Genomic DNA, 21,746 nt, shown 5'->3' on the forward strand with positions numbered 1-21,746 from the left:
GCATACAGTGACAACATCATTTGCCCAGAATCACACCATTATTGTACTTAGAACCAAGATTACAAAAGTGATTTGAATAGAGCCACCAGGACGTTACTGTTGTCCACAACCGGACTTCTAGGTCATATGCATCCGATGGGGTCAGCAGGGGAAAGCGGCCCCCACGTTACGGTTGGGTGACGAAACCGGTAACCCGCTGCAAATTTAAAATCAATTGCTAGGCCCCTGTATACCTACCCCTGAACAACACCCTTTCGTTGAAACGGTATTGCCGCCTACGACCTACATAATGCACGGTGCCGCCGCCGCGAGTCCCGTAAGTTAGGCCTGCTGCCTACCCCCCGCACCTTCGGCGTCCTCGCAAGAGGGGGGGGGGGTGTGGTGCACAACTGGGCGACTTCAGCGCGGGGTGAGAAAACTGGAGTATCCATGTCCCACCCCTCCCCCACAAGACCTTTTACTGCATAGTGCCACCAAGAGCCCTGTAGGACACCAGGCGCAAACATCACTGCGGTTCGGCAATCAGTGTTCGCGTGAACGTGAACCGGTCGAGTGAGAGGGCAGGAACACTCCCTGATAATGCGACGGTGTAATGCATGGAGCCACCGGGCTTCTCAAATGTTCAGGGGCTCGCGCCCGTGAAAACAATTCAAGCCGTAGGGGGCGGGCATGCAGGCATGAGAATGAGAGCCTCCTACTTTAATAGTAGGCCACTCGCGAGTGCAAGCCGCGCTGCCACGAACCCCCCCCCCTCAGGACCTAGCGCGAAGCTCGGGTTAAGGCCTGCAGGCTTGATAATAAGAGCCTCAGGGGCTGGCGCGAAGTGCGGGGTGAGTAAATGTTTAGGGGCTCGTGAATAACCAGTAAAACGCGCCGGGGGCGGGCCTGCACGCCTAATAATTGCCGGCATTGGTCCCGATAATTAATGTTTGGGGACGAACCCATGTCCTCAGCATTTCCTACTCATAGCACTAAGCCACTGTGCTACCTTCGCGTTAACAATTAACTCCGGGCGGGGGGGGGGTTGGTTTTTCGGGCATGACCCCACTACGCTTACAATCAAAGTGGTGTATTGCGGGCATTGGTGCCGCCACACTTCCCCCCTACATTGCTCTAAGCCATCCACCTAAGTCGCCAATCGTGCCTCAATCTTGCACCCCCTCCGCCCGTGGCCAACCGAGCCACAGGGCCCCGTCGACCTGGTACTGCCCAGGGACAGGGCCGGGCGGAGTGGGAGAAGCAAGACTCACCGTGTGACAAAACGAGACGACGATCGATGCGGCGTGGATCCAGGGAACACCGCCACGAGCGATGATGAAGATGAAGGCGAGGTGGGCGAAAAAAGAGGTCGCCAGTGAGGGTGGGGGAAGGCTAAATAGCCTCCCCCTCACACCTGGGCCAGGAAGTGACACGCATTGCGCGTCACTTCCGGCCCTGACAACGGAGGGGGGCTCCAGTCTGTGTCCCCGTGGGGAGGGGTGACCGGGGCCCCGGGGCCACTAAGGCGCCGACCGCCGAGTGGCCCCCTGCGGGGGCCGCGGTCAGCGACAAAGTCGCCATTACATTGTGCGTCCTTTAAGCAACCATAATACCGTGGCTTCATTTTGTGGTGATTTTTGTTTTACTGATCGGGAAATAATTAAATGTTTTCTCAGTTCTACCAGTGTTTTCTCATTGTAATACTTTTCTCATAGTAATTACTTCAGACATGCATGTAACAATATTCACAATGTGGATATTTTAACTGAATTGCTTCTCATTTACATGCCGTAGATTATTCTCTTTCTTTTCTGTACTACAAAGGTAGCAAACTCATAGCGCGATGTTCTTTGGATTCCTTTCCTACAAATATTAACTTTAGGAATTCCAAGATGGCCACCACGTTGGTTGTGGATTAGTGGGCGGTCTGCGTGCTGCAGGTGAGGTGCTCGCTCGTGTTCTTGTTTACACCGGTGTGGCGGTAGAGCTGAGCCGTGCCTGGCTCACAGTTTCTTTTGAGCCGACAGTGGAGGACCTCTGTTTGCCATGGCTTCCGCCGCCACCTCGGACCCCTTGCACAGCCTGCAGGAGGAGGCTTCTTGCCCAGTCTGCCTGGACCCGGTGTCGGTGGAGTGCGGCCACAGCTTCTGCCGGTCCTGCATCAACCAGACCTGGCGGGGCCTGCAGTGCAACTTCCCCTGCCCGCAGTGCCGCAGGGTGTCCCGCTGGAAGAAACTGCGGCCTAACCGACACCTCGCTAACATGTCCGAGCTCGTGGAGCAGCTGGCGCAGGTGCAGGCTGGCCGCTGCTCCAAGCACCACGAACCGCTGCGGCTCTACTGCCACCAGGACCAGCAAGCCCTATGCCTGGTGTGCCGAGAGACCTGGGAACACCGGGCGCCCACCGTGGTGGCCGTGGAGGAAAGCACCGAGGAGTACAGGTTAAGGAGGACTTCTACTTTGTTTGTTTATTTTTATACAGTGCGAACTGGACCGGAATAAACTGAAGCGCGTTACAGGAGCTAGTACCACTTACATTAATGTTCTTAATTGCTACGCCCGGGTGATTACGTGATTTGTAAGTAATCACAGAGTGTTTGCCAGATCTAAAACACAAAATAAGTACCTTACAAGTTACACTCCATTGCCCAGCGGCCTTTCCAGAACAACTCGAAGAATCCCAGAATAAAACAACATATGGAAGTGGGATGATTATTTTTAAGTGATGTATTCAGATAAAAAAAGACTAAAATACCAGATAGGCTGGATAACAGGTATATGCCAAGGATGAGATTCCAGGTCCCACACTGGTTGCTGCTGGTCATTTTTGTTTACTTTTTTCTGCAGACTACCACATCTGGAAAGTGGTTTATATCACATGAATTACTTTTTTGTTCTTTCAGATAACGTTTTGACATTAACAAGTTTTTTTTTTTTTTTTTTTTTTTTTTTTTTTTTTTTTACAGCCATGAAACTTTCTCACATTGTCCCACAAAGTTATCCATCTTCCTAACTGTCTCATCCCTATACCTAATCCTTTACCAATATAGTGTACTGTACTATCAACAGATTTTAATATTCTTGGTTATGTGGGTGCGAGGGACCCCTAATAACACATCTAAACAGGACACCTTAATACGTGCACAGTTGGATTAGAGACTGTATTAAGCCTCAATTACATGAGGCAATACCTGAGATTAGGCACCATACAGCATATTAAGGATGGGCTCAATAAGTGATTTGTAGTGGAAACATTTAATTTTAGAAAGATTTATTACAAAAATATCAGAAGGTGCGGTATAGAAATTGTAAATACTGATGCATAAAGTAATTGCCATGAAGGCTGTCAGTAATAGGGCAATACAGAATGAGGAGCAAAATCGGAAAAATTCTAAGTCTCAAAAGTGTAGCAAAATCAATAAGTCAGACAGCATCCCTAGCAGCAACAGAAAGTCATAGGGGAGTCTCTGTCACCCCCAAATATGAGGGTTTATAAAGGGGAATCCTATAGAACAGTGAGAAGTGCAGAATCATCATAATATGAACAAAAGATTTGTAATTTTTAGCAAATTGGAGTACCATTCTATTAAGTGTAATATTGCCTACCATCTAAGCACTATCCTATTACATAAGTATTGATTCTGCCCCCTCTATGCTAATTTCACCCAGCGATGGCAGAGCAAACTAGTTACGAAACAAGCATTGGTAAATGCAATAGGTTTTGCCCATGTGATTGATAATACACTTTTTGTTGTTGTTGGAAGTGTTAGTTTGGTGAGCAGTTTTGTAATATGTTAGCGAAACTCCCTAAAAGTGCTATGGCTAATTTACTGAGAAAGGCAATATATTGAACATTTACTGGTGGTACTATAAAGCAGGGAGATTAGGTAAAGGGCGGGCAATAAAGGGAAAAAACATGCACCCTACAAGCATGCTTAAAATGTGTGCAGCCAAGGGGAGATTACGTGAAGGGCGGAGGACTAACCAAACAGCCATAGCAGAAGCGCTGTGCAGGCAAAAACAAAAAAACAAGCTGTGCTGGTGAAAGACACCAGAGCTGGTCAACAACATGAAGCCACCCGCTGAACCTTTGTCTGCAATCCCACATGTCTCCAAAAGGTGCATTAACCCCTTGAGCACTTTTATTGAGTTTCTCTATTACAGTCAGTCTTCTGTCCCATTTCTTTGCAAAATGTGCATACTTCCACCTTCCTAAATGCAAGAGGGAAGATCTTGTAACCCTTTTCTCAGACTATCCTCTGAGAATTATCGCATCATCCACTTTTATAGTATAAAAGATGCATAAAATTGGAGCTGTAGTTTCCATCTGGCCGTGTGTTATTATTTAGGTCTCGCAGACCTAGCACTGGAGCGCGCATGTGTTCCTTGCTCTGCGAGGGCTTATTGTTATCGATACACTTTCACGCCCCTTCCTCCCATTGGCTTGCGTCATACTTGAGGCTAAACGCTGGCTTTCTATTGTAAAGGAGGCTTCTTAGTCCCTCCTGGTTACCAACCTGTCCACTTTTAGCCCTGCCCACCCGTACTGGATCCCTTACTGGCGGCCTCCTTTAATTACGCTGTAGGCACTATGTTTTTTAGGTCTTGCTAGAGCCAGCGCATGTGCTGCAAAACATTTAGTATTGGGGTTTTCAAAGTGCTACCAGACGCTTTTGCTGGCCTCAAACTTGCGGTTGCGCGCGCGCGCGCAGCCACCATCTGCCTTCCTTCCAGCGTGCTCACTGCTGCGCAGCCACCATCTGCCTTCCTTCCAGCGCGCTTACTGCTGCGCGCGCACCACTTATGTGCTATTTTAAAAAATTTCCTTTTGCTGCTTAGCACGCGCATGCACTCTCCCACCCCCTCACCCCACTTGTTTACTTCTTGCTGCGCGGCCGCATTACTTTTACTTCTCTTATCTCCATGTCCCATTTTAACTTCAATAATGGCGGCCACGTGGCTTCATATAAAGCGGGTCACCCAAATCTTTTGTTTTTAATTGTATGTTCTTCAGCGCATATGGCGGCCGCACGACTTTATTATAGCATGCACTGCCAAAATCCTTATTAATAAAATGCAGCACGCCGAGCTTGTGTGTTTTTTGGTGGCACATCGCTGATTTGAGGGCACCTAATCGTCAGCCTCCCAACACCGTTCTGCAGCTTGGCCCCAAGCCACTCCACCGCCCCCTTCCTCCCTGCCTGACCCGCATCAGCCTTTAGCCTCCCGTTGCAGCATGTATGCTTTATCCTTGATGCAGCCCAGACAATTCTGCTTTCCTTCCCTTGTACGTCCACTTTAGGCTGCGTGAATCCTCTGCATGTGTATAAGGTAACATTGTGTTGCTCCTGTCTGTGCTTAACTAGTTACGTGCTGGATTCTTTTAGTACAGCTTCTGTTCACTAGCTGTTCCAGAGATAAAAGTTAATTTATATTTTTTAAAGTGCAGCACGCAAAGCTTCATTTTTTATCAGTACTTTTTTCTCAGTGCGCCTGTTCAGTCCTGTCTCCCAACACCCTTCTGCTATGCAGCTTAACCCCCCCCCCCACTACCTCCCCATTAGCTTTACCTATGTCGGCCTTGTAAATGCTTGTTAATTAATGCCCCGGTGTCCATCTCCCCAACTCCTCCCTCATCGCTGCTTTCTTCCTGCATGTTTTACGTTGCAACCATTTTCCAAGCTTTGCTCGTGCTCAGGCTATTGGCTCGCCCGTTTTTACCCATGGTAGCTGCAGCTCACACTGTTTTTAGAGCCCCTATCTCTGCAGTAACTGGGCAAGGGCCACGACGTACCGGATATCTCCCCACTGGGGGCATCGCAATCATGATCCGGAATAATTAGCCACTGGATCTAAACTCGGTAGTTGTTTAGGCAAGCGTTATTCACTGCTACGCAGAGCATTATCATGCAAGTGCTTGAGGAATTCTTTCTCTCTGGAGATATTTACCATCCGCACGCAGCTTAGGTGCTGGCTGGCCTGCCTATTACATGGGTTGATGGCAATTTGATATGAGCATTCTTATTCATTTATTTATGCGTCTGAAGTCCACGCAATTGCGTGATGTGTTAAGTGTCGAAACTGGGTTGGCACTGATTGCCCTAAACCTTAGCGAGACAAGATGCTAATCCTGTGTATTTATTTTGCACTGGGCGCAGCCAGGCCTGCGTGAACAAAACCTTGTGATCCTGGGCAGATACGCTCAGTGTCAAACCACTGCATGACCGCACTGTGCGATCCTGGGCAATTATCACATATCTGAGTACCTTCCTACAAATACTGACTGAGATCGAGAGGCACAATGTACAAATCCTCCCGTGCATTGAATCTGCCCAACTAATATGTTGCTGCTTGAATGATAACAAAACCGGGTGTAACACAAGAATTCACTTTCCTCTCTCATCACAAACGTGTTATTTCCAGAGCTGAGACAGAAATGTTTCTCCCTCCTCATTGACCAGTATCAGATAACGGCGCAGGAATCTTGTTTTAAGAACTGGGCCTGTTTTCTCAAGAGATGGGAAGGGGCGGGGGGGGAGGAGATGTGGGAGGGCTGTAGAGTGTTGCTGGCCGTTGCCTAATGTGCGACAGGAACATGTATTGGCTTATTTGAACAAGTGAATACAGAAAACAAGCATTGGCATTGCCAATAGGTCTCGCTTTTGGGACCTTATAAGTATTTAGTTATGCAGCACAATATCCTTGGTGCAACAACATCAACTGTTGCATGGCTAAACGCTTATAAGGTACAAGGTTTAGCCATGCAACAGCTGATGTTGTTGCACCAAGGATATTGTGCTGCAAAACTAAATACTTAGAAGGTCCCAAAAGCAAGACCTATTGGTTATGCCAATGCTTGTTTCATTCGCCTTTAGCATGGACTTCCGTGTTTTCATTTTTACATCGCGCTTTCACTTAAAGTGAAAGCGCGATGCAAATATAAACAAGCGACTGCCTTTGCTTAATGGCAACAGCTTGTTTTGAATGTATTTTTTACTTTTACCAGCAGCAACCCTGCTGGCTCAGTGTGTTCTCAGCGATCTACATGGGGTGATATCAGGGCACACCATACCCTGGCTAGGAGGAGAGGGTCAGTGCTTGCTGCACTGTCGGACAGAGCAGCCAGGATTAATGTGCAGGTGGGGTGAAGCGCTACAAAGTGCTGTCCGCTTCAGCGCCTGCTGCTAGTCGCCCTGTGCAAAGTCTAGGAGCCAGGCGGCTGCCTTGCTGCTCCTGGGGTGGGTGGAGTCTCCTCCACTCCTGGGCCACTCTTCTCGTTAGAGCGCCTCTATTGCATGCGCTGCTCTCTGCTTGACCCCTCCCTGCTGGGCAGCTGCATTGTCAGAGCGGCCTCCGTCCTATTCGCCAGGGAGCTGCTCGCCTGACGTCCACTACTCCCAATCTCGTTCAAGGAGGACCCCAGCCACTGGTGCTTCTAGCAACACCGAGCACCGCCGCTTCACTCCAGTGCGGGCTGCTAACTGTAATGGTCTAGTTGTTCTGACCGCTAGCAGCCCCGGAAGAAAACACGCACAATGTATCACTCTCTGGCCAGGCGTGATTTCTGTTAATAATTTTAGTTTTAGATATTGTCTTTATTTTCTTTCTTAGAAAGCTGCTCTCTCTACGCACACTATTCGTAAATTGGAATCCTGCCAGAAGTACGCCAAGATGGCTGTTTGTCAAGTACCAAACCTTTAAGAAAAAGGGATCATACCTTCGAGGTCATTACCTGATATCTACAACTGTAACAATTTGTACCCAAATTAATTCCTGTAAAGTGAAAAAGTACCTGATCTAACAGGTAAACTGTGCATGACTGAACGCGCCCTTCAATAACATATAGGTAAAATCCAGTACTTGGCAATATAGAGTGCGGCAAACACTAGACCAGTCGACTGAATAAGTAAGCAAACATAGAGCTGCAGTCACACCCAGTCTTGCCCATATACCCATGTCATTTACATGTGAAAAAATGTGTAAAATCACACTTGAATCAGTGACCCGTGAGCGTGCGAAACAGCGCACCAATAAATCCTTGAAAACTGTTAGCGTGTTTGTGATTACTGTGATTGTATTTATATTGCGCTTACCCCTAACGAGGCATTAAAGCGCTTTTTGGCGAGTAGCCCGTTACTCCAGAACCCAAAACAGATTAGTGCAGTGAAATATAAATTCGAGCGGTGGACATGTAAGTCTGTTAGTTGGATTGAAAAGGAGAATGGAGGGATAGGAGAGGGAAGAGTCTAGAAAGTGTTTATTGGTGTGGAAATCGGAACTAAATGTCGTGAGCATAAGCTGAAGCCATCTTGGTTGTGGCATCCATTTTGTTAGCCTAGTGATTCTGCCGTCTTCACTGTCGTTTGCCTTTCTATTTTGCTTGAGTCATCAACTGCAGTTAACTCCTTCTATACTGAGCCAGAGCAATGTATAAGCTCAGAAAGGCCTGTAGCTGCTAGAATGCACCTGTTTGAGAATGTAACTGTCCACCATATCTTACTGATGTAAGTAGTTCTGTCTCCCCTCCCACTTTGCTGACTAAGTGATCTTCATATGCCCATGTTAGTCAGTAGCTACTCCTGTGTCTGCTTGTACTATCTATTTGAGTCTTCATGCTTACTCTGCAACAAAGTGTGTATAAAACATCCATGGTTTCTGTATTCCATGTAGTGCCTCCTACAGTGCCTGAGGGTGTTGTATTGATGTAGTCCCACTCATGAGCGATTAATAAACGTGTTATTTGGTATTCCAGCTTCCGTGCCAATCTCTATTTTGTTGGTCTATGGACCCGTGGGCAGATGAGGGTGAACTCCTCCACAGGTGGGCCCCTAAAAAGGCTCATTTTCACATTGGGAGATAATAGTAGTTGGAGGAGGTTTAGGATGAGTAAAGGAGTCTCTAGAAATGGATTAGGGAGATCATATAGGCTCAGCGTATCTCCACGGAGATCCCAGGGCATGCCCTGACAAACCATGTGACATGGCATTTAATAAGTAAAGCACTTTCGGCATCTATATTTCTCCTTCAAGGAAAAATAAATGTTAAATGGGCTTTAATCATCTCTGAAGAGATCCAGATGCAAGAAAGGATAGCCTGGCAAGACAGCTCAGAAGGTTAATAGACCTGCTGCCGAGATCTGGGCAAGTCCCGAAAGCAACAAATTCAGTGTTTCTTCTTAAGAGAAGCAGATATAAGAAGTTCGAAAACTTTGCCTATTAGTAGCCCCTATCATACAAGCACCTATAAATCACCCCGGTGTCATTTGATTTATAGTGGGACACATTTTCAATACACTGAGGGTCTGACTGTTTCCTTTAGAGGTAACCTGCTCTATCGGGTAATATGCATATTAAGCCAGGACAATACATCTAAAAGGTCCGCAGGTGTGGGGCACAGTGTGTGGGTGACCTGTGACTAAGTGTGCTCCACTGCATTGGCGAAGAAGCAGCTTCCAGAATGATTACAGGCTTATTCCGCCAGAGTCAAAGCTGCCACCAATATGTTGGTATATGGAGTGCTTGTCCTGGACTTTTGTCAGGCGACTAGATAGGCGTCCGTATATATGTTAAAAAAGCACTACTGCCTAGGCGGGTCATTTGAGAGGGCCATTTTGTCTTCTCCGTCCTGCAGGACCTTTTGGTCTGAGTTACTTCAGAGATCCACCGCCAGTGAAGGTACTGCTATGGTATTTATTAACAAGGTGGGGACCATGCGATTAGAAGCATCTATTAGAAGAACAAGTTACTTACTTAGGTAACTCATCTTTCTTTTGGATACTCTAACAGCAGATTCCTCACTGATCCTCCCACCTCCCCATTCGGTGACCTGGACTTTTATTAATCTAAAAAGGTCCCAAGTTTAGATATCTGCACAGTGTATATGCCAGTCGAATGTGTCAGAGGGCACAGTCAGCCTAGAAAGCAACTGATGTCATCTCAATTGGGTGATACTTATATGCAGCTTTCCTTGTCACTTATGGAGTAGAATGACATCAGAGCGTAGCTGAATCACGCCATCTACCAGTGCACATTAGTACTGCTTTAAAGTTTCCAGATCCATTCTGATACCTAGAAAGTATTCCCAGGGTGAGCAATCTGCAGTGAGATAATTATCTACCAGAAAGCGTTTTAAAGAAAGTACACATGGTTTAGCCACCATAGTGAATAATAATGGGTATTATTTAGGTCTCGCCTAGCGCATGCGCTGCTCTGGGAGAGGGCCTCTTGGAATCACTTCAGACTTCCAAGACACTTCTCCGTGTGGGTCTGCCTCCTCCCACACATCCCATTGGCCTTTGCGTGTGCCTTTCAATAATGAAAGCACGCAAATGGTCAAAGACTGGTGCATGTCCCTCCTTTTCCTCATAACTTTCACTCCCATGGCGTTAGGGGTCTCTGGAGCGAGCAGCGGCCCTCCGTGTCCATCTGCATTCTTTAAATTCCTTGCAGCGTGCGCACCACTCCCAGTCTTGTTGTGTCAAGCAGCGCTTTATCTGTAATTATGGCGGCATCGCTTTGTTAGTTGGTTTAGAATAGTCTCAGCGGTGTAACTCCCACGCACATTTATAGATTTCATCCGTGATGTTGACATTTCTTTCCTCTGAAATGTTATTTGTCTCGTGTACGTACTGTGCTGCTGTATGCAAACAGCACACTCACCGTGTCTGTGTTGTCCTTTTGCTTCGTATTGTGCTGCTGCAACTTTGGGTGAAATACTTCAAATGAGAGAGCATCACTGACACTTCACTGTAGGAAACTGGAAGTATGGTAGGGGATGTGGCGTTGTGGCCAGAGTTGTCGAGTTGAAATGGGAGCCAGGTTCGAATTCGGAAAAAAAACGTACCCTTGTGTAATGTAACTGATGCTCGTGTACAATGCTCCGATACCCACGGGTCGAGCTCTTGCTAGAAAAACCTGCAAAAAACATAAATACCTTTACCTCTGTTTGTCGTGTCGGGTTATGGTCATGGGAGCCGGGTTCACAATTATTGGTACGGCGCAGAACACATTTCCCAATTTTAATTATATTATGTGGGAAGAACTATAGGAAGTATTGGCTTACCCACTACGGAGATGTGTTAATTGTGATGCATGTTAAGATTATTCCACGGCTTTATTTTCATTGCCAAATCTTGGCCTTTTCCTTCGCTCATACACTCGCTCCACCCTGCTCCCTTTTAACTTCTGATCGCACTGTGCCTCATCTGCTGCATGCCATCGCTGAACATCACTGCCCTCTCTGCCTTTTCTGTTCACAAACTGACCCCGTTCATACACTACTGCCTCTCTTCCCTACCCCATCTTAAAACTCAATGCTGTCTGCACTCCCAGCCAATTCTGCTCACACACCGCCCTCACAGCTCTCTGTCCTTTTTCCTCACGCACTACCCCTTCTCCTGTGCTCCCTTTTTGTCTCTGATCAATCCCACCCCTCTCTGCTTCTTGACTCTAGTTCGCTCACTGCACTGCCCCTCGTTTCCTTAACTCTAGGCAATATCTTCAAAAATATTACCATTAGCATTACTGGCTCTGAAAGCCTGGAACGAACTCCTTTCTTCACATGAGGGCTGCCAGCGCAGTCCTTGAATTCAGGAAGAAACTGGAAACCTGAATCTTCACGTAGGTCCCAACCAGGACCGCATCCCCCCTTTCTCACCAGTGCTAAGCTACCTTCCTGGGCGAGGTCTGTGTTTTAAAAGTACACTTAACAAAACATAACTTAATTCTTCACTTTGTTCCTCTTATCTTAACTGCTACTCACCTCTCATCTGGGTTCCAGCTGCCCATAATCTGACTCCAAGCTCCTTTCACTCATCTCTAAAACCTAATCTTTTTATTGCATCACATTTTACAATATCTAGTACATCATTCAGTTTGTGAGCTGACCCGTTCATGAAGAGAGGTAAAGTGTCAGCTTTATGTCCCTACCCCTCTGGGGTTCCAGGTGAAAAGAAAACGCAATCTTCTTAATGGATCGACAACAAAATATGGCTGTACTTTATGGACTGGGAAGGCACAACAATCACTGTATGTAAATCTTATTTCTCTACATAATTAACTAATTTTAGAATTACCCAGTACCACGTTGCATGTTTATGCATTAAGCATGGATTACAATTACTCCTAAGTCACTTCTCCTCCAATCTGCAAATGCTGGTCCAGTGGTGCAAAGTCTGATGTTCCATTACAAAAAGTTGTTTAAGCATCTTGTTAGACTTATTGCTCTTTTTCAACTATGCATTAATTACTTAGAAGTACCTAATCTCCCCGTCCCCCTTTCCTGTTGGAAACAATTAAATGTAGCATTCTTTGGCAATCAGTTTAAAAGTTAAACATTTTCTAAGACCTATAGTGCCTGAGAAGTAATATTGTATTTTGTTTTTATTTTAGTATTATTTTTTAGAGTCTTATCCCCTACACAGTTGGAGCTGGATGACATTCTTTGCTGGCAAGCCTGACAATACTTTAATCCATGTCGGCACAGCACCCAGGATAATGTGCTGCATGACTAACCACTTATAAGGTCCCAAAGGCGAGACCAATTGGCAATGCCAATGCTTGTTTGCTTTCTTCCCCTCCCCAGTCTTATCAGCTTATACAATCACAAGCTTCCTGTCGGATGCATCGTTACCATTATCCATCTGCACATTTCGGCTCCCGGGCCCATCTCCACTGCAACAAGCATTGGCTTTGTATTAGGTCTCGCCTTTGAAAGGCGTCTTATTTGTCCTTCTGGCTTTGCAAATGCTTGCTGCTGAGGCTGCATTGGTAAAATAGCCTAAATCTTCCCAGCGTGGTGACGTATGCACATACATACTTCATGGAGCCAATGCCATATTGTTTTATTCTCTTTAGTTTACTGTTGCAGCATTCACTTCAATCTTAAAGAGGTAAATTAAAACGGAACATTGGCAAAGTCAATAGATCTCTCCAATGCTTTTTTGCCCTTTTTGAGCAGCATCAGTAAAAAAGCATTGCTGTTTGCAGGTGCTGTTTAGTATCCGCAAAAGAAAGATGTGGTGACATGGGTGCCTTTTTATTTTTATTATTTATTGCCCTACCTAAGATCGCATGCACCTCTTAGATCAGTCCGTAGAAAAAAGCAATTGTAAGCGTGCAGAAGCACTTTCTGGAGGACTGGCAACAATTTGCTTCTTGGCCTGCCAAAAAGTATTACAAAAAAATATTTTAAAAAGGTGGACCAGAGGACCAAAGGGCGGGTGGGAGAAAGTTGGGTGAAGTAATGGGGACCATGCAGGGGTCACAGGGTCAGGACAACCCAGGTGTCAGGGGTGGGGGGGGGAGCACACAAAGTAGATGGCAAGATTGAGCATGGTATGGTGGTAGAATGAAGGGGAAGAAGTACACAGGAGAGAGGGAAAGCACAAGGAAGTAGGTATTCTCGGAGAAGATCAGTAACGGGCTGACTCAAAGCTCACTATAAGTATTTGTATTGGACAAAAGTGTTACTTTTTGGTCCTCATTTTGCACAAAAAAGAGTAAGGTGGATATACAGGTGTCAGCTTTGGTATACTTGGTCCCTCAAATGACTCTTGATAACATCACAGTACATTCTTTATTTGGCGTTTTTTACCCTTCCAGATATCTGCCTTCTCGAATATCAGTTAATCTGGGATTTATAGAGCACACTACTCACCCCTGAGGATCTCAAGGTGAGTAGGGGGGTGGTAATGTGGTAAATGAGGCAGTGGCACATCTTATGTGGGGGGTAGTGAGGTTAGCTGCTCAGAATGACACTTGTATGTAATACATGTCACAGACGACATCCCCACATCCTCTCCCCCCCCCCCCCCCCCCCACTACCAACCACTGTTTTTTCAGGTGCGTCACTTCCGAAGATTTGGCAGTCGGAGATGGCCTTTTTATAGCCAGAGCACTGGAGTAACCGAAAAGATAGCTTATCATTGGCGAAGCCTAATTTGCCAGATAATGGAGCAGTAGATTCATTTCATAAGGCTTTATTCGGTACAATTGACAAGACCATAAAAGCACAGCATAAAATATGAAACAGTCATGGGCAGGATATACAACAATATTAAAAAGTTAAAAAAGCATACTTTTCCTTGCATTAATTGATTTAAGAAGAAAGGTAGCTGTATAAAAACAAACATCAGGATGATGTAAATTAAAAAGCAAACTTATACAGTCATGTATTGATCTAACTCCAAATTTTACAAACAAGGGTTTCAGGTAAGCAATCCGCAAATGTTTGTACAGCTGACAAAGCAAAAGAAAGTGCACAGTACTTTGGGGGGTAGTATTGTTACATGGACAGGGGCCGACAGGATGTAGAAACTGAGAGGGGAAAGCAACAAGGTTGTGGACTACTCCAGTTCCAAGTCTAGCCAACACAAACCGGTGTGACTTCCAGCTCACTTGTGACAGATACGGTTGGAGACCTACAAATTCATTTAGATCATAATAAAGAACACAAGATGAGAGTTCCAAACTATTTTGTAGCCTCCTGGTGGAGAGCTGTTGTAAAAAGCAGTGCTTAAGTTCTGCTTTAGACATCTCATTAGCCCCACAATGATCCACCATGATATTGATGTTAAAGATCTCACGAAAATTATCCACGATATACTTTAACCATGGGATCCTTAGATGATGGTCCAAAGAGAGGCAGTCAGAAATGATAGCTCTACACAGTGAGGTCTCTTCTTTTATCCAGATGGAACGCCGTAGCAACAGTGGCCTAAGGAGGATCAAATCGGCAAGATGGTGAATACCCAGTTCATTATGCACTAGAACATTGGAAACAGAGCTTGGCAAACACAAAAGTCTCTTCAGAAAAAGATTCTCCTCGACCTGAAGAGACCCTGCCGGGGTATAGCCCCAAATGCCAACTCCGTATAAGGCAATCGAAACACAGCGGGACTGAAAAATTTTAAGCATGTCATGAACCCGCCTGTCTCCCAGTTTCGTGGCCGTGGAAAAAATTCCATGAGCACTCCTCGCCATCTTGGCCCTGACATTCTTATGTTCATTAACCCAAATATTTTTATTTGAAAAAGTGACCCCCAAGTATGAGAAATTATCAACAGCCTGGACCTTCTGTCCCTCTATGAAAAAGGAAGACTGTGTCTTTCTGTTCCTACGCCCACATACCATAACATAGGTTTTGGATTTATTTATCACTAACTTTCTACTTGTAATAAATTGAGAAAAGCCGTCCATCAATCGCTGAAGGCCATTTGGGGTACGTGAGATTAGGACCGCGTCATCAGCGTATAATAACACAGGGACGGTGTCCTTATTAATTTTGGGAGCGTCCACTGCCAAGGATTTAAGAAAAGAGTCAATCTCTTTAATAAAAAGTGTAAAAAGCAGTGGCGCCAACACACAACCCTGCCTAATTCCACGTCCGATCTCAAAGTTAGTGGTACATTCCCCGTTGGAACCGTAACGGACACAAGCACGTAGTTTGGCATAAAGACGTGCTAAGAAGAACACGATGCCCTCGGGTGCCCCAATTTCAATTAGCTTTGCCCAGAGAATGCCATGGTCCACCAGGTCGAAGGCACTACTCAAATCCGCAAAGCAGAGATAAATAGTGCCGGTCTTTGCCAAGGTATATTTACCGATGAGCAGGTCTAAATTTAGACACTGCTCAATCGTACCACGACCCTTCCTGAACCCAAACTGGCTCTCTGCTAGAATGCCATTATCCTCCGCCCATTCTTCCAACCTTACTAGAAGCACTCTACTCATTACTTTTACGGAAGAATCCAACAAGGAGATTGGACGATAGTTCTTAACGTCCCCTCGATTTCCTTTCTTAAATATTGGTATTAGGATGGATTCTTCCCAAGTAGGGGGCACCTCATTACGGGCTGCAGCATTAAAGATATTAGTTAGCAAAGGCCCCCAGACTTCAGGGACCAGTTTGTAAACCTCGATTGGGACGCCATCTGGACCCTGTGCTTTTCCTCCTTTACTGGCCCTTATGCTATCTAAAACCTCTTGGACGGTGATATTCAATGGCATATACGGCCACCTATCCCCAGAATCCCTAGATACAGTTTCAGACTCAAAGATTTTAGAGAAATGGAAACCCACTCTTCCTTCATAACATTAGAGGTTAATTCAGGGATTTTATCATCTTTGAGAAAAGGGGAATTAACTGTTTTCAAAAACAGGGTACTATTATTAGATTCAGCAGCCAGGGACAAATTATCCAACGCCTCCTGTTGGAGTTCCAGTTTCCTCCGTTTGAGGGTATCCTTGTATCTGGTTCTGAGATCTACAACCAGGCCCTTATCTCTAGGCGTGGCTGATAGGGCTAACTTTAGTTCCTTTAAAGCCTGAGTACAAGCTGTATTAAACCACCCCCGCGGACGTTCTTCCTTAAATTTAGATGTACTAGTAAGCTTGGAGTCAATGACCGCATTAATACCGATAAAAAGCTCGATAGAGCCAATAGTACCAAGATTATCTTCTAAAATACCTGTGATACCAGCCAGGCAGCTAGTGATAATTTAGTCAGACAAGATTTCAGCGTTGTCCCCCCTCCACCTGAGTCTAAAGCCATTAGGGCGTACAACTTCTATGTTATTAATACTGCCCGAAATGTAGGTCCCATTATTTTCCCATAGCATAGCCTCGACTGACAGGCAATTATCGTCACTAAGCTGGATGTCTATGACTTTAGGTGCCATAGTCCAGCCCTCGAGACTCGAGGAGATACAGATAAAATCGAGAACAGAATTCACTCCCCGGCCTGTGAAAGTTGGACAAATCTCCTCCTGCTCATTTTTCTCGTTCACCATAATAGACATATTATGTGAGTCAAGGAGACTGTTTTAGGCATCTCCGTACTGATTATGTTGAAAGTGGGGAATTCCGTCTCCATAACAGTCCACCACCCCACAAACATTGACATTTGAGAAAGGACAGGTAGTGGCATTAAAATCTCCTGCCATGAACAAATTAAAGATTACGTTGGAGTCCTTAAGGATATCATCCAACGCACTTGATAGTGCACTAACCACCTGGACCCTAGTATCATCAAAAACATTATTATAAAAGTTTATTAAAAGAATGTTCCTGCCTCCGGTTTTGTACAGCCACAAGATCTGGGAATGAACCCCAACTTGTATATATTTTTTAACCAGCAAAGGGGTTTGGACAGAGATTAAAATCAAAAGGCCCCCCTTGGCTCTACCTGATAGGGAGCCAGTAGCAGGTAACTGGTAAGAGACAAAACCGTTGTATCCTTTAAAGTCCCTACACCAGGTCTCCTGTAAACAAATGATATCAAAGAGAGCTAAAAATTCGGTCCAACCTAAACAATCTGATTTGGACCTGATACCCGCAATATTCCAACTGGCAATATAACAGCTGGAAAGACCGGGGGCACCAGGCCCCTTAGGTGAACAATTACTACCTTGCTGGGAAATAGCAACATTTAATATATCCGATGATAACTCCGGCCAGCCAAAAAGGGCCCCCTCCCTGCCCAGAGGCGTACAATCTACAGTTGTCCCAGGGGAATTATCCGTATACCATGGAGTATGAACAATTTGACCAGTACCAGACGGGATCCGTTCCATCACAGTGACTGGAGGTAACATACCCAACACCATCAAAGAGTCAGAGTGACCAACTGTATCAGCCTCCAAGCCCATAGGCAAGCGATCTATGATTATCCCAGGGATGTTGGTTGGAGTCCCTGAAATACAAACACTTTGTCCCAAATCAGGCAGAGCCTGTCTCTCCAAAGTCTCAGGGGGTATCTTACATTCCAGTCAATAATTTTGATCCAGCCCGCTAAGGCACACAAAACGATTAGCAGTATTCACATGAAAACTGTTTGCAAAGCTGTCCACAGCTTCTCCCCTCGTACTCACCCCCCGTTGTTACTAAAATGATGACTAATGCATTGTCTATAAAAAAAAGCCCAAGGGGCGGAGTGAGATGCCCTGCTCATTGCAGGGACGAGAGGTGGCTCGGATCAAAGCTGTTGTGGCAAGGTGTGGATTACTGAAATTTAACAATAACACAATCCCCAGAGATGTGCTTCGGGGACGTGCCAATCCAGTTGGCTCTGGTGGTGGCCAAAATTTGGTCCGCCAGAGCCACTGGAAAGCCACACTCCCGATTAAGCCATTCAACGGTTTTGTTTTTAAGGGACTCATGTGATTCCATATGATGATAAAGCCCATCCTCCCTAATTGGTGTAACATTAGTCAGGACAGCTACATAAGGTGAGCAGTCCGGTGGGAGGTTTGGTTGAGGTAGGCCACGATTATTAGATATCCCCCTTTTAGTGATCTTCAGCTGGTTCCCCGGGGCCCGGATGGTTTGCGGGTTCAAAGGGACATCATTAGAGCATGAAGGTAATGCTGTAATGGCTTTTATAGTGCCCCCTCTGGATGATGGATTTAAATTACTCTGCTGCTCGGTAGCTATAATGGGGTTACTATTTGTCTGAGCAGGGATACTAGAGCCTATATAAGTCGTTCCAACGCTGGAAGTACCTTTGTTAGGTTGCACGGGCTTGCTGGTCCGACCCCCAACCATAGAGGCCGCAACAGCAGCTGGTTGCGGGCTATTGATTGAGTGAGCTTGTGCAATCTGCCCTGAAACCAATCTGACATCCTCCCTAGAAACAGCTTCAAGTTTATCAAGGAGTGGAAGGACAATTTTTTCCAACTTTGCATCAATCACCCCAATAAGCAGCTCAAGCTGGTCCGGGGCTAGTGTCAAGTGGGTGGAATTATCGTCATTTTAGTAAGATGTTTGACTCGGTGGGACCCCCATTTGGTATGGAGACACTATTCTTTTTCTTGTTACGGCCCCCCTTCTTAGGTTGTATTGGTCTACTTAAATGTCTCCCTGACCTCAACACTCTATGAGGTTTAGGGGCCACGGGACCCAGGGCATCAGGGTCAAGGTCATAATGAGACTCGTTTGCATCAAATTCCTTGTGGGAGTCCTCGGCGTCCGGAATAACCTGTGATTGCACTTTTTCATTGATGCCCTCCCTGATTAAACAATCTGGAGAGACCACTGGACAACTATCGTCAATAGTGGAAATAAACGGGTGGGTGGACAGAGGGATAGAGATCTCAACAGTGATTGGATGGATCGTGGGGTCAGGAATGCTTCCTAAACCCAGGGATAGTCTACGTTCCTTATTAATCTTGTCTACTACTTTAACTATGTAGTTATCAAGTGTAGAGACACTAGGGCGGGGATTCCCGACTGATTTAGGCATGTCGCCTTAAAAAATAAAGTACAAAGGTACAAAGAAATAAGATAACCAACACAAGGATTACCAAATTAGAAAAAGCACTTAATATGAAATGACCTTAAAAAAAAAACAGGATTATAAAATATGTTACCAAAGGCCCCGCTCTACAACCCCGGGCCGCCCACAGGTACTAAGGGGCGAAGCCTACAGGTGTGACCAGATCTTAATTAGTCACGTAGGCAGGGGCACAGATAATACAGGGGAGCCTACAGGATGGTGCCAGTGAAGTAAAGGGAGCTACTTCGATATCAAACAGCAATCGGGGGAACCAAACGGCATAGCCAAATGGCCACTAACGACACTTACAGTTCGGAAGTCCAGCGGCAAATGTCAGAGGGTGAGCCCTGCCCGGTCTTGAACGGTCCTTGACGGGCAAGGACGGGCCTGCCCTTGGCCCGGGCTTCGCCCAGGCGCTGCCCACGCGCGTCCCGCGCTGCGGTGGCACCCGGCGGCTTAAATGCTGCTCCGGCGCGCCTGGGTGACGTCACCCGCAGCGCCGATGGTGTGGGATGCTGGGTAGGGTAGTGTTTTCCAGGCCGTTCCCCTCACGGCGTCGGGAATGAGGAAATAACCAGGATTCCCCCACTGGCGAAGCCGTTCCCCTCACGGCGGATCAAAGGTATGATGAGAGTGTATGTCTGGCTCTCAAGCGCGTCCCGCGCTGCGGTGGCACCCGGCGGCTTAAATGCTGCTCCGGCGCGCCTGGGTGACGTCACCCGCAGCGCCGATGGTGTGGGATGCTGGGTAGGGTAGTTTTTTCCAGGCCGTTCCCCCTCACGGCGTCGGGAATGAAGAAATAACCAGGATTCCCCCACTGGCGAAGCCGTTCCCCTCACGGCGGATCAAAGGTATGATGAGAGTGTATGTCTGGCTCTCAAGCCAGCCCGCGCTGCGGTGGCACCCGGCGGCTTAAATGCTGCTCCGGCGCGCCTGGGTGACGTCACCCGCAGCGCCGATGGTGTGGGATGCTGGGTAGGGTAGTTTTTTCAGGCCGTTCCCCTCACGGCGTCGGGAATGAGGAAATAACCAGGATTCCCCCACTGGCGAAGCCGTTCCCCTCACGGCGGATCAAAGGTATGATGAGAGTGTATGTCTGGCTCTCAACGACATCCCCACATCCTTCCCCCCCCCCCCACCCCTCCCCCACTACCAACCACTGTTTTTTCAGGTGCGTCACTTCCGAAGATTTGGCAGTCGGAGATGGCCTTTTTATAGCCAGAGCACTGGAGTAACCGAAAAGATAGCTTATCATTGGCGAAGCCTAATTTGCCAGATAATGGAGCAGTAGATAAACTAGTCATGTTTGCAGTTGCCCATACATATTGTGGTGATTTATGTGTTCTTTTTCCATGTTAGGTCAGCCTTGTAAGTCGATTGGCACCTATACGAAAAGAAGTTGAAGCAATTCTGAAATGCAAAGTAGACGAGGAGAAAAAAACGGAAGAACTGCAGGTAAGTGGCTGTTTTTCATAAGTTTTAGTGCATGAATAAGAGAATCTTGGTATTCTGTTGATTTCTGATGTACAGTACATTTGTTGACAGTAAGTACATGTTACTTACCACATGCTTCGAAATCAGACTTGTTTTCTGATACAAATGCCATCTTGATCTTGGCTTGTTTAACCTAGGCTTATGCATAGTGCAGATGATATTGAGCTATAATAGTTTTCTTCAATTGCATAGCACTCCTTTTCCAGCCAGGTTGAGATACTAATCTCCCTTCATTTAGCAGAGATTTGGTTTATGCAGCAGAACACCATTTGAAGACAGTTGCTGGATCCATATATGAAGTTGACTTAAACTCGCCACGAGCAGACCCCAAAGTGGCCCAAACCCATAAGACCAAAAAAAAACCTCATCTCTAATAAAAAAGGGTCCTTCTGCTACGTTATTATGGTCTAGATATGATTCCCGCTAGCATTAGAGGTGGAGATAGGATCAGAAAGCTGCGTAGACTCGAATCCAGATATATTATCGACCTAGAAACCAAGACCCCTAAAGGAATGAACATAGGGGAAGAATTAGCTGTACACTTGGGCGATTAAATCTGCAATTAATACGCTATTAGCAATACTAAGGTTCTCCAGGCGGATTCTGAAAGAAAGATTTACATATATGGGTTAATCTTGTAAACATGCCATGTGATTTATCGATTTAATGGTCTTTGGTGCATGTAATCAATTAAGTATAGGATGGACTTAGCCGATACACGGCATGATTAGATCACAGGCACGCCATGATTGTGGTATTGTAGGTGGTGTTTGCGTGTTGATGCCGATACACGGCTGGATTTCAATTAGCGCAACTTTGTTTAAATCATGAGAATGTCTAGATTTCATTATACAATAAGATTAATGAAATCACTGAATGTATCATATCTTACTTACATCAGAAGGCTGATTCAGCGTTAGACATTTAGATTTAGCCACCTTATGCATGTTCCAAGATGGCGCCTGTAATAGAATAAGAAAAGTATGGTCCTATGTCAATTG

General features: G+C 46.0%; 1 protein-coding gene across 8 annotated transcripts in view; it reads left to right on the forward strand.

Moving 5' to 3' along the window:
* The first annotated feature begins 1,904 nt into the window (after positions 1-1,904).
* Positions 1,905-21,746, forward strand: part of LOC146869624 (upstream-binding protein 1-like) — a 264,392-nt gene continuing 244,550 nt past the window's right edge. For 4 of the 8 annotated variants that reach the window (XM_085608817.1, XM_085608855.1, XM_085608847.1 and 1 more), the window contains exons 1-2: positions 20,260-20,328; positions 20,611-20,706. In XM_085608817.1, the coding sequence (XP_085464943.1) occupies positions 20,667-20,706 (40 nt within the window). In that variant the 5' untranslated portion in view covers positions 20,260-20,328; positions 20,611-20,666. Of the gene's footprint in view, positions 2,421-20,259; positions 20,329-20,610; positions 20,707-21,746 lie in introns of those variants that run through there. The other 4 variants (XM_085608806.1, XM_085608828.1, XM_085608787.1 and 1 more) reach the window with 4 other exon arrangements.

The sequence above is a fragment of the Triturus cristatus genome, chromosome 1_1 (assembly GCF_964204655.1).
Source record: "Triturus cristatus chromosome 1_1, aTriCri1.1, whole genome shotgun sequence".
Classification (NCBI taxonomy): Eukaryota; Metazoa; Chordata; class Amphibia; order Caudata; family Salamandridae; genus Triturus; species Triturus cristatus.